This window comes from Coptis chinensis, chromosome 8, assembly GCF_015680905.1.
Source record: "Coptis chinensis isolate HL-2020 chromosome 8, ASM1568090v1, whole genome shotgun sequence".
Lineage (NCBI taxonomy): Eukaryota > Viridiplantae > Streptophyta > Magnoliopsida > Ranunculales > Ranunculaceae > Coptis > Coptis chinensis.
In genome coordinates, this window is record NC_141463.1 from 48,164,266 (window position 1) to 48,179,325 (window position 15,060).

Consider the following 15,060-nt stretch of genomic DNA (forward strand, 5'->3'; position numbering starts at 1 on the left):
AGAGGCTGACAACTCCCTGAATGCTCCAAATATGAATATTGATATCCAACCAAGTATTGGGTGGACTAATTTTAGGGATGAGCTGTCAATTGCAATGTGGGAAGATAACGAGTGATGTAATAGATATTATGATTATATGAGTGATGTTTTTGTAGTAGATTTATGATTTTATAAAGAGTGTTTTTGTAATAGACACTATTATGTTTCAACTACTTATAATGTTTTATTCATATGCAATCTTTCTTAGTTGTTACCTTGATATGTTACTATGCAATGTTCTTTGTTGGTCATTGCTTCAAACTAGGTATGGCTGGAAAACAGAAAAAAGTTGTGAAAACAAGATTGCCCCAAATTAGATGGTATCCTAACATGGAAGCCATCTTGGTAGAGGTGTTGTTAGAGGAGTTAGCTACTGGGGGCAAGAGGGCAGATAATAGGTGGAGGAAAGAGAGCCTGAAGCGTACTGCTGATGAGATCAATAGGCGACTTGGAATGAATTGTGTTTCAGACAATGTCAGGTCGAGGTTGAAAACAATGAGACTTACTTGGCAAGTTGTGAAACATGCAGTTGAGGCTAGTGGGTTTGGTTTGTCTTTCAACAAAGAGACCAAGAGAATTGATGCAGATGAGAATGCATGGGAGAGTTATGTAAAGGTAATAAAATAATCTCATTTTTTTTTATAGGATTTGGTTTTGGATGTCATATTAATTGGTATATTGTGGGGTATAGGCCCATCCGTTGGCAAAAACTCTCAGGCAGAAATCGTTTCCTTACTATGACGAATGTTGTCTCATTTTTGGGAATGATTATGCAACGGGAGAAGGGGGCAATAGTGGGTTCGATGATGACATGGTGGATGGAGGTAAGTTGATTAGATGTAAATAGAGTTGAATTTTGTGTCTAACTAGTTTTGAAATTAACTTTTTGTTTCAACTTCTTGTTTAGATGATTCTAGGCAAACCCAAGGAGATAGGGGTGACGATTCTGATGCTGGTGAGTCCTCTGCTTCTGGTGCTCCCTCAAATGCTGGTGGGGATACTTCTCAAACCGAGAGTGGTCCTAGAATCACTACACCAACTTCTAAGAAGACTAGGAAGTCTCGATTCTTTGAGGATATATCCGAACCCCCTTCGTTTAAGGTGTTAACTGAAGCGGTGGCAAAAATTGCCGAGGCCCTCAAACCAGAACCACAAGAAGAAGAAGTAGACCAAATAGATTTGTTGAATGATGCTTTGCAATCTCTTCTTGATATGAATCCTGAGCTTTTATTAAGGTCGCTTGACTTGCTGGTCGAGAATGATAGGCTTATTAAGGTCTTTTTGGGCCTTAAAGAGGATATCAAGGCTTCATGGTTGTTTAGGAGGCTAGAACAAGCTGGACGTTGATTCAACCTTGTTTTTTGGTTTATTTCTATGTTTCAACTATATGTTTTTGTGGGATTGTTGTTAAGTGGTGGACCGATATATTATTGTTAAGTGACATTGATGTTACTTTTGGATATTTTATTGTGTGTTCTTGTTGAGTATTTGTGTGCGTATAGTGGGCTGGTGTGTGGTAGTGTGTGTAGTGTGCAATTAGGTGGTGTGGTAGGTGTGGTGGAGTGGTGGTGGTGTCTTGCTGCTGCTCTTGCTATCTTTGCGATGTTGTTGGCTCTGCTTCTTTGTGTTGTCTTTGGTGGTGTCTTTGGTGCTGATTTAGTGTGTGTGCACAGGTTACAGGTATATATAGCAATCACTTTTTTCCTGTGTTCATTTATAGAGGTTCATTCATTTCTCAATTCCCACTAAGAAAAATGAGATCAACATGGGTAGTAAGTAATACATAAGCCCAGCACAAAGTGTAAGAAATGAGATTAACATGATCTAGTGTCAAGTTGGAAATTATCATTTAGAAAAGAAAAGGAGGAAAATAAATGAAATATTCCACTATCACCCACACTAAATAGACGCACTAGACCATTTGTCATTTGATCTCTACACCCTTCCTTTTGGAAAAGTCTGATTTCGTTATTCGAGTCTGTGGTTTTGCCTCTCCAGCAGCCATAAGGGTGGAAACCATGAACAACAGTACTTGCAGGATAAGGATTGCAAAATTCATTAGTTGGTATGCTAATGCTGATCAATAGGGATTTGTATGTCCTCGTTCTCTTACATGAAAAATGGTTAGGTAGAAATAAAGTGATAATACAAGGTAATAAAGTGTCCACTACTATAATATGGAACAATGCTTGGTACAGTTTGGCAGAGCAATGCCCAAGCTTATGACAGGACCTCTGAGGCTCTGACATTATTGAGGCTGAATCTATTATTTCCAATACTAGTTCTTCAAGTGTAATAGTATCTGGTTTTTAGATATTCCATGATGCTGCTTTCAGGTTAGTCAAAAACACCAAAAAAAAAAGAGGTGCTGCAGGAGCTATATGCAGAAATGAGAGTGGGGAATTCAAGACAGCAGCTTATTCACAGTTTGGAATCCGAATATGGGAAAGTACAAAAATAGAATTTTTCCAAGGCACAATGACATTTTATATGTGTTTGGATAACAATAGTTATTATGGTTCATTGCACTTTCACTTTATTTTATGGTTGTTTGAGAAGACATCCTATGGATACTATTAAAGTTGAGTTGTATTGTATTTAATTTTATTTAATTTGTATTTTATTTAATTTTTTGTTATACTTCATTGAGTTTGAAAACCAAAAAAAATATCTCCAAAAAATTGAAATATCATTTGCCACTGGAGAAAAACCATATAAACAAACGCTGGCAAAACTGGCAAATCTCATAATTTCCCACTATGAATTTTTGCAAACAAACACTGGCAAACTAAAATTTTCCCACTACAAATTAGCCTAGCAAAACTCTAGTGGGAAAATGCTGGCAAATCTAATATTTTCCCACTAGAAGTTTGTCAATTAACAAACACACCCTTAGGGGCTAATTTTTTTGGATTAAGTTATGAGAGGGTCTTTATAAGATGGTATTATAAAGTGGTTTGTTTTTCATTTTAAATTCCTCTTATAATAGCACTTGTAAAAATAGAAAAAACAAAAACATAACATCCTATAGATGGTTATTTGACAAATATAACTCTGTTTTACATCACATTTTACTTGAATATATTAATTTGAAACAATTGTATAATTTGATTTTCAGTTTCAAATCAATTTTGATAGTTAAAATATCGATTTTAGGAAATTACCTTAATAGCAAGGTGATGGCGGCGGCGGTCTTAATAGCACGGTGGTGGTAGTGGTGATGGTCTTAATAGTATGGTGGTGGTGGTGGCGGCGGCGGTGATGATGGTGGTTAGGGCAATGAAGTTATTTAGAGAAGAAGATAGTGAAAAGCTCTAAAGTACGGACGCACCTACCAATGGGTTGTGTCCGCATTGGACGCGGTCAACTAAACCGGACACGGGTCAGGACGCAGTCAACATGGTCAGAACATGGATTTTGACCCAAAAAAAAAATCAAAATAATTTTAAAAAACTCAATTTTTTCATTTTTTGTTTTGTTAAGACTTGTGACATATTTTTAAAGTTTGATTAGGAAATATTAAACTTAATTTTTTAGCTATTTATCTTTAATAGTTTTGAATTTATAAATATTGATACATTTAATTTAGTTTTTAATATTCAATTTATATAAAATAAAATTATAAATATTAATTAATTTTCGCATCCTACCTTTTTGAGATATAACGAAGTTGTCGTGCAACATCGGTTAAAAGAGAAGAATAGATAAATGGGGCTAGAGGTATATGGACGGGGTGTTTGAGTAATTTTCCAAGTTATAAGACTTATAGAATTGAAGTAGATTCAATTTTGGTACTTATAGAATTGGAGCTTCTAGTATAATGCCTCTTATAAGAGGCAAAAACAAATGACCCCTAAATGAGTACTTTGTTGTTTTGGGCGTTTTACACGGGAGTGGTATTTACACCGCACTTATTAGTGAGATTGGCACCCCTTTTTAAAGATTCCCTTGTAATTGCACCCTTCCAATAACTAACAGTTTTGCAGTACACCCCTTCATTTATAGATACACAAACACCCTATTTTAAAGTGTCTCACTGAAGACGACTACCGTGAATACTTAGATTTTACAGTAGGGGTTGGCTGCAAGGTTTCAATTCTTGCAAGATATGGCTACTGTGGGTAGGCAAAATAATTTAAAAAAACTCAAAATTTCCCACAAGAGTTTGGTTCTCACGGCAGGGAGTTATTGTGAGAATTTGGTTCTCGCACACCTTGTTGTCGTAACTCTTTTTACACAGGGTGTTTAAGCTGGGACATACTTGGAATAACCATTATTCTTCTACCCTTTTGCCAAATCTGTCTATCATATTAAGTGGGGTGTAAATACTACCGCCCTTTTACATTGCTTTGTGCAAGTTTGATCAATGTGTGTTTTGGGTGTTTTATGTGGCAGAAGTTGTTAGAAATGCGTGCTTGGGATTTTGGGCATTGTAGAGGTATGAGTTTCTACCTTCAAACTAAGATTGTGAATTTGGAGAACTGACTGTGCTCTTTCTTTGGAAAAGAGTTGCCTACGTATTATGTTTCTTTGCCCAACCTGAATCAAGTCTTACGCAGTTCATTCCTCTCTATTTATAGAGGTTGATATGTCTTTTCTTATTTGCTTAAGACCGTTACCAAGTGGAGATCCTTGTTTTGTGCTCTTTTGATGATTTGCCATTACTCTTAATGCTACAAAGTGAATGTCTCCTTTAATGCCGCGTTGACTGATCCTCAGGAGCAAGTGTTCGTTGTAGATTATTTGTTTCCATGTATGGGTTCATTTGATATCTGGACGACCTAGACTTGGGTCGTACATGCGACCTTGTGGTGTTGTCTAATCTGGTGGTGTATGATCTGTGAAGATACGACCTGGTATATGGACATGTGTGTTGTAATGATAGGTTTGAGAATGGAGAGTACTAACAGGCATTTATTGTTGGGGTTTATACCAATACCAATTGATTCCCCACTACACAGATAATTTGTATTTGAACAATAGCAACTCTAGGCAACAATTTAAATATTCCCTATAACCAAACTAACATGCTCAACTCGTTAAATAACTATTAACAACAGATAATAATGTAAAGCAGTAAAAGCATACCACAACACAAAGATATACCGTGGTTCGGCCAATGGTGCCTACTTCCACAAGAGCTAATCCTTTTATAAAGTGGGAAGGAAGATTACAATCACTCCTTTCAGACTCTCACCTTACTAGATCACTCCTCTCTCTTTACAGACTTGTATCTCTGTAAAGGTTATCTTTCAATCTTGATAGCTTTCAAGATTGGGTTTTCTTTTACTTCTGTGTTGTCTCAGATGTGTTAGGTTTTGCCAAAAACCCCAACTTATAATGCAAAACTCGCGGTTCCGGAAAAATAGAATCCTGCAAAAATTAGGCATGGGCGCGGGGCGCGCTCTTGCCTTGGACGATGTCCAAGCGCTTGAGCGTGGGGCGCGCTTCAGATTTGGCTGTGGAGGGCGCGGGGAGCGCTCTTGCCTAAGTTGATGTCCAGGCGCTTGAGCGCGGGGCGCTCTTCAGAATAGGTTGTGGAGGGCGAGGGCGCGCTTTGTCTTTTTCACACAAGCTGAATTGTTTTCTCTCCTCTCCTCATGTGAGGGATAACTCCAACAATCTCCCCCTCCCGAACAGTGAGGGAGGATACCTCCATGAAATTTCCAAATCAATAGGAGGAGTCTGCTACCATTTTGGTAGTAGCACAGCAAACATCAAACTTACCTTTCCGTAAAACTTTGGTCATCATATCCGACTCGTTCTTGTCGGTATGGATCTTCTCGGTACACAAATGCGTGTCTTCGAGTACTTCTCTAATCCAATGATAACGCACATGTATGTGCTTGGATCTAGAATGAAAACTCGGATTCTTGCTCAAATGGATGGCGCTCTGACTGTCACATAGAACTACAAATTGTTTCTGCTTTAGCCCTAGTTCGACGAAGAACTTTTTCATCCATAGCATCTCTTTGCAACACTCAGTGTGTCACACCCCAAATTTCCAGACAATATTTAAAACAAGGATATTCAATCATGTGGAAACCCGGGATGAAACAAAACCTAATACCATGTTATCCAACACGATAAAAACTGAAATCAAATGAAAACAAAAGGAACAACTCTTCATTCACGAATAACACTATTACAATCATTTTAACTTGGAAGACAAATTAATTCTGTTTTCTCAAAACGGCATATAGTTTCTTCCCAAGTAAGATTTCACCCCCAATATACAATTCCAAGAATCTCATATAACATTACTCATCATTCCCACTTTCCAAAATAACTCACAACATAAATACCACTTACATTCCTCTTATTAAATGCACATATAATAACCTAATTAAATATGAGTTTGATGCACCTTACCTTTAAGCCAACACGTCGTCTTAGGGTAGGATATTTACGTCCCTGCATAAAAAATTAATAGATCCTACCCTCCTGCAAAACAGAGTTAGACATCACAATAAAATGATTTATCTCAGCCAATCAAATTTCCATTCATAAGCAAACCTCATTTAAATCTAATTGATACAATCTAGTTCGTCCCGCATATTCGGGGGATACCACTTATTATAATACTTATATCAAGGGTAGTCATTCACATGACATCATTACATCATAAAGTTTCTGCATGCATAACTGTAGATATCAGACTATCACAAGTCATTAATATTTTCGTAATAACATATCAAGTTATAGTCATTTCGCAATCACATAAAAGATCACAGGCATTCACTAATATTATTCACAGTCACACTTCACATCCATAACATCACATAAATTCACATACTTTTAGTTCATTCAATTCCATAATGTATCTTGTTCATTAATCACTTATTTACTGACCTCACCTATAGTTTCTACTCCACGATTTGCACTTCACACATTTGCCAAATCACACATACCCGTGTGCCTCTCTCACACCGAGTACCACTACAAGACATATGTCCCAAGCGGGGATATCGCCTCCAGGAACATATTTACATCTTGCAAACTCGTAACTTGTGAGTCACAGCCATCTTTGGGCTTTCCATTCGCATAATCACAGCCTTTTATAGGCATTCAATATCTCAGGTCATTCATGGCACATTCAATGAATACCTTGGGTCATTCCCGCCACATTCAAGTGGGTTATTCCCGCCACATTCAAGGAATACCCATCATACACTAACAGGTCATTCATGACACATTCAATGAATACCTTGGGTCATTCCCACCACATTCAAGGAATATCCATCATAACACTAACAAGTCATTCATGACACATTCAATGAATACCTTGGGTCATTCCCGCCACATTCAAGGAATACTCATCATAACACTAACAGGTCATTCATGGCACATTCAATGAATGCCTTGGGTCATTCCCGCCACATTCAAGGAATACCCATCATAACACTAACATGTCATCATGGCACATTCAATGAATACCTTCCTATCACATGACATCTCAAGTTATAATATATAATTACCAAATCCTGAGGCATGGAGAGTTCTAAAGGTGTGGTTGACTCGTTGAAAATATTATTATCATCTCACTTATCATTGTACTAGCATTAATCATGCACAACAATTGATCACACGAGTAGAAAGTTATTTTCATGCATCAATGCAAATCAATCACGCATTTAAATATCATTGAATACAATACGAATGTTCATCAATCATATACAATTCAAACAGCTACAGTCACGTACACAATTAAATATTAACACTATACACATATAGTTATCTCAAAAACTAATATATAATATATAATATAGTGGCTGTACCTGTACATAAGGCTGCCTACGTATCCAATCTTTTAATATTAGAATCAAGCCTTACGTAGCTCTTAACCAATAAATATCAACATCCTTGTATATACCTTTAAGGATAACAACAATTTATACTATATAAAATCACACACAATAAGTTTCAAATACTCCCACAATTATATACATAAAGTTTTATACCCAGAAATACACTATAAATCTTTTAAATCCAAAAACTCACAAATGGATATTTCTCTACTTTTGATTCTAAAAAATATGATCTTATGAACCATGTCGGTTTAAAATAAAACCACAATCTAAAAGTAGACTACAAATACTATATAAACCACCTATCTAAAAATTTGGTAAAATAATGCACTCTACCATCAGGGTGGTCTGGCATTGCATTTCAGCAAGGTAATCAGCAACCACCCTATTAGGCCCCCTATTAGGGTCCCTGAATTCATGAGAGATAGTACATCTCTACGCCCCCCCTCTATTAGGCTCCCTGAATTCATGAGAGACAGTACATCTCTACCCCCAAGTAACTTCCTCATTCTCTACCTTTTATATTTGGATGTCCATCAGCTCTGAGCACGTAATGCACAAGTGTGAGGGACATCCACCCTGCCCACTTATATCCAGTCTGTGTATTCTTTGGAATTGGTATGTGTCATCTAACTGCTTTTATACAAAAGAATTTAAACAGACGTTTATTCAAGATACTTCTTGTTTCTATTTATTCGTTATTGTTTTATTGTCGTTTGCAACAAGTAATGAGATCTCATTATAGAAATCTGGAGTGAAAAAAGAAATTTTCATCCGAGTGCTCCAAGTCAAATATATAAAATCTTTTAGAATAACACTTCAATGCTTGTATTTCTCAAAAATTCTTTAGTCTAATTTGTAGTCATAACATACTATAACTAGTTACTAGTGGACAAATTAGTCAAAACTAATCCGAATTCGCAAAGCACGGAGTCTGACAATATAACATTTCTATCAATTAATGTCGCGTGTATATTCATGACATACCAATTTTAACCAGGCATTATTTTCCTTCATAAATTCAGGCGAATCCCACTTAACATTATGATAAAATAACACAATTGAGTAATCATTTTAACAACGTATCTCTCTCCATCAGTGAACATAAAAAGTTAATCAAATGGATCCAACCATACAAATTCATGCAATCAAAGCTAACTAATAAAACTCTAGTTAACCGCAAACAAAACTTGAAATGACATATCAAAGACAGATCAAACTAAATTATTTAAAACATTATTTAAAGTAAATTTGAGTTTAATGAAAACAAACCTCAAATGAGTTGACGATATGATCAGAGAAGAAACCTTGAGTCAATTTAAAACATTGGTTTTTCATTTGATGATAAAAAAAGTTTGTGGTAGCTCCAGAACCTGAGACCGAAAGTCGACAGTAGCGCGAAGAAGATGGTCTTCCTCCTTTGAACCTTCTTCTTAACCACTCTCAAGGCAGTAACACTTTATCTATATCTTTTTCCCTTGTAGGTCTCTTTCTGTTTTTCTCCTCCTTTTTCAAAACCCCCCAAAAAAACCCATAAAGATGGAGAGTTCGATTGTAACCAAAACCCCTATAACTCTCCCACATTTTTATCTTATTTGATCTTTATCCTTTTTTTTTAAAAAAAAATATTATTATTACTTTTTAAACTCTAATAAATAGGGAAAAGTATAAAGAAAATAAACAGGGTGTTATATAGTGGCTGCAATATACTCGGTTTCTATAGTGAAGAGGGCAACACACTTTTGCAACTTAGATTGCCAAGAAACTGCTCTCCCTGCAAAAGTAACCAAATAACCGGAGGTGGACTTCATCGAGTCAACATCACCTGCCATGTTTGCATCAGTGTAGCCTTCAAGTAAGGGCTTACTTCCACCAAAACACAAACACGATTTGAAAGTGCCCTTGAGATATCTCAATATCCACTTAACACCTTCCCAATGTTCCTTCCCCGGATTTGACAGAAAACGGCTTACAACGCCCACGACGAAAGCAATATCCGGTCTTGTACACACTATTACATATATCAAGCTGCCCACTGCGGATGCATAAGGAATCTTTTCCATCTGATTCTACTCATGCTCACTATTTGGACACATCTCTTTGGTCATGCGGAACTGGCCACCAAGCGGACAACTGACTGGCTTCGCTTGATCCATATTGAATCTCTTCAACACCTTCTCAATGTAGCTTTCTTGAGAAAGCCACAACTTTCTACTCTTTCTGTCATGAGTGATCCGCATCCTAAGTATCTGCTTTGCTTGACCCAAATCCTTCATCTCAAAGGACTTACTCAAGTCTTTCTTCAGCTTGGATATCTTGGTAATGTTTGGGCCAACTATCAACATATCATCCACATACAACAAGAGCACTATGAAATCTCCATTTGAAAATCTTTGAATAAACACACAATGATCGGAAGCAGACTTCTTGTATCATTACTTCGCCATAAAGGAATCAAACTTTATATACCACTGTCTCGGTGCCTGCTTCAACCCATGCAAGCTCTTTATCAGCTTGCGTATAGGTACTCCTTGCCTTTGACCTCAAACCCCTCTGGCTGGTCCTTGTAGACATCTTCTTCAAGGTCTCCATAAAGAAAAACTATCTTAACATCTAGCTGCTGAACCTCTAGGTTCATACTTGTGGTCATACCCAATACCACCCGAATAGAAGTCATCTTCACTATAGGAGAGAAAATCTCATCAAAGTCAATACCTTTCATTTGACCAAATCTCTTCACAACAAGGCGAGCTTTGTGCCTTGGGTGTGGATTGTTCTCCTCATGCTTGACCTTGTAGATCCACTTATTCTTGAGAATTTTTCTTCCTTGCGGTTTCTCAACTAACTCATAAATGTGATTTTTATGCAAAGAATCCATCTTGTCATGTATGACCTTCAACCACTTTTCTTTGTCTGTACCTTCAAGTGCCTCTTGATAGTACATAGGTTCTCCACCATCCGATAGTAGAACGTACGTATGTGGTGGATACCTGGTTGAAGCTAGTCTCTCTCTGTCTGACCTCCTTGCCCCATCTGTTGGTGCCTCAGGAGGATGCACTTCTGCTTGCTCTGGTGGTGGTTCATGCACTTCATATGCATCTTCTATACTAATAGGTTCTATCCCATCATGAGCAATAGGATTCTTATCAGATCATGAGCTTCAAACTCATGGTTCTCTGCATTCTCAATGCCTTCTGCACGTTCCACAGTAGGAACTTCTGGTTTTGAATCAACAAGATCATTGGTGAAAGCCTGCAACTTCTCACCCTCCTCAAAGTCTGCTATGGTTTGGTCTTCCAAGAACACAACATCTTGACTTCGGATTACCTTCTTGTTAATTAGATCATAGAGTTTGTAATCAAAATTTTCATCTCCATAACCCATAAAAATGCACTGCTTGGCTTTGTCATCAAGCTTGGATCTCTCATCCTTCGGAATATGTACAAATGCCCTACACCCAAATACCCTCAAGTATCCATAATTAACATCTCTGCCTGGCCATACTCTCTCTGGATAGTCACTATTCATAGGCTTCGATGGTGATATGTTGATCACATACACGGTTGTACGCGTTTCTTCTACCCAGTAGGTTCTAGGTAGCTTAGAGTGAGATAGCATGCATCTCATCCTCTCTACAATGGTACGGTTCATTCTCTCTACTATTCCATTCTGTTGCGGTATCTTAGGAACGGTTTACTCATGACAAATCCTATGACTCTGGCAATACTCTTCAAACGGCCCAATGTACTCACCCCCATTATCTGTGCGAATACACTTCAACAACTTCCCTGTCTCTCTTTCTTCCATGCCATGAAATTTCTCAAACACACCAAGTACTTCATCCTTGGTCTTCAGACTATATGCCCATACCTTTCTTAACGCATCATCAATGAAGGTCACGAAGTATAAAGCTCCCTCGTGGGACTTCACTTTTATAGGAACACATAAGTCTGTGTGCACTAGTTCAAGGATATTGTCCTTTCTGTGAGACGAGAATCTTTGGAAAGACACCCTGTGTTGTTTTCCTACCAAATAGTAAGTACATCTATTTAAATGTGTATCTTTGATGTTTGGCAAGGCCTTTTGCTTAGCAAGAACTTCCATCCCTTTTTCGCCCATATGACACAGTCTCTTGTGCCACAGTTTGGAAGAAGCTTCTTCTTTTGCCTCATTCACTTCTGCTTTACACAAACTAGCCTATGTTTTATAAAGAGAGCAAGTTTTCTTCCCTCTGGTTGCTACAATGGAACCTCTGCTCAATTTCCATACCCCGTTACCAAACAAATTTACAGAGCCATCGTCATCTAACTTCCTAGTCGAAATTAGGCTTAGCCGAATGTCAGGGACATGCCTTACATCCTTGAGTGTCAAGGTGTAGTCGACATTGGTTTCTACATGAACATCACCAATGCCTATAATCTTTGAAACGCCACTATTACCTATCTTCACTTCACCATATTCACCACAGTTGTAGGTAGTGAAGAATCTCCTGTGCGGTGTGACGTGATAGGATACTCCTGTATCTATCACCCACTCTGTATCCTGGCCTGAGGTACTAAGACATCACACACCACAATCTGACACAATTCCCACTAGATCGTCGACTAGTGCGGTAGTATCTCTGCCTGTGTTTCCGTTCCTCTGCACCATGTCTTCATGTACATAGTTATTCTTCTCATCCCTCTTCAGTGTTCTGCACTCATATCTGAAGTGACCCTTGGTGGCATAATAGTAACATTGCCTCTCTGCCTTAGGAGTTCTAGCTTCACCCTTAGATTTACTTCTATCATCACCTCTAGAACGAGATGGTTTTCTGTTTCTACCTCTTCCCTGTTTCTCTGTGACAAGGATCTCTGAGTGAGAGGAGCTACCTTTTGAACTCCTTCTAGTCTCCTCATTCAATAAAGATGCGGTAGCCATCTCCTTGGAAACGATTCTATCTTTGGCTGCTCCGTGTAGAGAAACTGCTAATGTCTCTCAACTTTCGGGTAGAGAGCCTAATAGAAACAAAGCCTCAACTTCGTCTCCCAAATTAATCTTCATCAAATGTATCTGATTGATGGTATTATGTACTTCGTTAAGATGCTCAGACATTGAAGAACCTTCTTGGTACTTCGTGTTGGCAAACTTCTTAACGACCAACACTTTGTTTCCGCCCGACTTCCTCTCATAGAGGTCTTCGAGTTTCTTCCACAAGCCAAAAGATGTAGTCTCTTAGGATGCATGGTGAAAGACACTATCGTCAATCCACTGTCAAATGTACCCAATTGCTTTTCTGTCAAGCTTGCTCCACTCAGCCACAGCAACCGATTCCGGGATTTCTCCTCCATTCTCAATAGGTTGTGCCAAGTCCTTGCAATAAAGCAAGTCTTCCATCTTGGCTTTCCAAATGGTGTAGTTCTTCCTATTCAGACTCGTCATGCGAGTGTTCATGGAATTGTCTATCTCTACAAGTTATTTAAACTCAAATCTTCTCTCAGGAGTTTTGTCAAACACCTTCAGACCAAGATTTGGATAACACCATAGGCTAATCTAACCTGGCTCTGATACCACTTGTTGAGGTTTATATCAATACCAATCGATTCCCCACTACACAGATAACTTGTATTTGAACAATAACAACTCCAGACAACAATCTAAATATTTCCTACAACCAAACTAATATGCCCAACTCGCTAAACAACTATTAACAACAGATAATAATGTAAAGCAGTAAAAGCATACCACAACACAAAGATATACAGTGGTTCGGCCAATGGTGCCTACTTCCACAATAGCTAAATCTTTTATAAATTAAAGTGGCAAGGAAGATTACAATCACTTTTTTCAGTTTCTCACCTTACTAGATCACTCATCTCTCTTTACAGGCTTGTATATCTGTAAATATTATCTCTCAATCTTGATAGCTTTCAAGATTAGGTTTTCTCCTACTTCTGTGTTGTCTCACATGTGTTAGGTTTTGCCAAAAACCCCAACCTATAATGCAAAACTCGCAGTTCTGCAAAAATAGAATCTTGCCAAAATTAGGCATGGGCGCGGGGCGTGCTCGGAATTGTGCTACAACGGGCGTGGGCGCGCTCTTGCCTTGGACGATGTCCAGTCGCGCTTGGCTTCAGATTTGATCGCGGAGGGCGCGAGCGCTTTGCCCGAATCGATGTCCAGCGCTTTGAGTGCGGGGCGTGTGCGAGAATAGGTTGTGGAGGCGGCTGCGCCACTGTATTTTCTACACAAGATGAACTAATTTCTCTCCTCTCCTCATGTGAGGGATAACTCCAACATTTATTACGATGACATTATGCAAATTTAAAACTAATCACATCCTGCAGTTCAGTGGCTCAGCAAATGCGAATGCAACATTGATGTTCTACTGTGATTTTCTGGTGCAACTGAACTTTCTAGATGCAACATTGGACTGAAAATGATTATTAACCCGAAATCCAGGGCTTACACTGGTTTTAACGGCGGACACTGGCTTGCTTGTATTTATAAATAAGCTCCCCTCGCCCTGTATGTGTTAAATCAAGCAAGAAGATGTTTGTCATGACTCAATTTACTTTATCACTGGGACACTGGACACTTAGCCAGGAGGTGATTAGTATCTTCTGGCCAGCATGAATAACCTTGGTAGCACATGACAAGACTGACAACCTACATTTGATTTTTGGTTAAGGCTTTGTCCAATCAGGACATGATACCTGTACACGAGGCCTAAACGTGTTTTCGCTTGGTAATAAATGGAGTTCAAGACCTAGAAGCTTTCGTTTACCATCCTTTATTTGTTTTCGTCTTCGATAATCCCTTTTTGGAAGCTTGCCTGGGGGCATTCAAAAACTAAAAGCTGGACTCTGGAGTGCAATCAAACAAACCAACCATTTCACACTTGCAGTAAAAGTTCAAACCAATTTGCTTGGTGGAGTACTTCCATCGACATTTAGGTTTTTCTAGGATGATTATGGATTAAGTCTTTCTTTAATGTCTAAATCAGTTTAGAATGAATGGATGCTATATCACACGCTTGTAACATCAGCTAGGCGAGGATGGATCGGACCAAATGTCCAAATACCATACGTTTGGTAGATGAAGATACATGGCAGATACCGCAGATTATAAATGTTGATGGGACCTGGCTCATACAAATAGTAGATGCAAATGATCGAGATGATTCTTTTTAATAATCTGATAAAATTGTCTAGTGGATTTGTTAGAACTTAGA

At 38.2% G+C, this 15,060-nt stretch overlaps 1 protein-coding gene across 1 annotated transcript; it reads left to right on the forward strand.

The window, feature by feature from the left end:
- The first annotated feature begins 306 nt into the window (after positions 1–306).
- On the forward strand, positions 307–1,577 carry LOC147481748 (uncharacterized). Its single transcript, XM_086579025.1, has 3 exons — positions 307–654; positions 731–863; positions 947–1,577. The coding sequence occupies exons 1-3, from the start codon at positions 307–309 to the stop codon at positions 1,384–1,386; spliced, it is 921 nt and encodes a 306-aa protein (XP_086435151.1). The 3' UTR covers positions 1,387–1,577.
- The last annotated feature ends 13,483 nt before the right edge of the window (positions 1,578–15,060 follow it).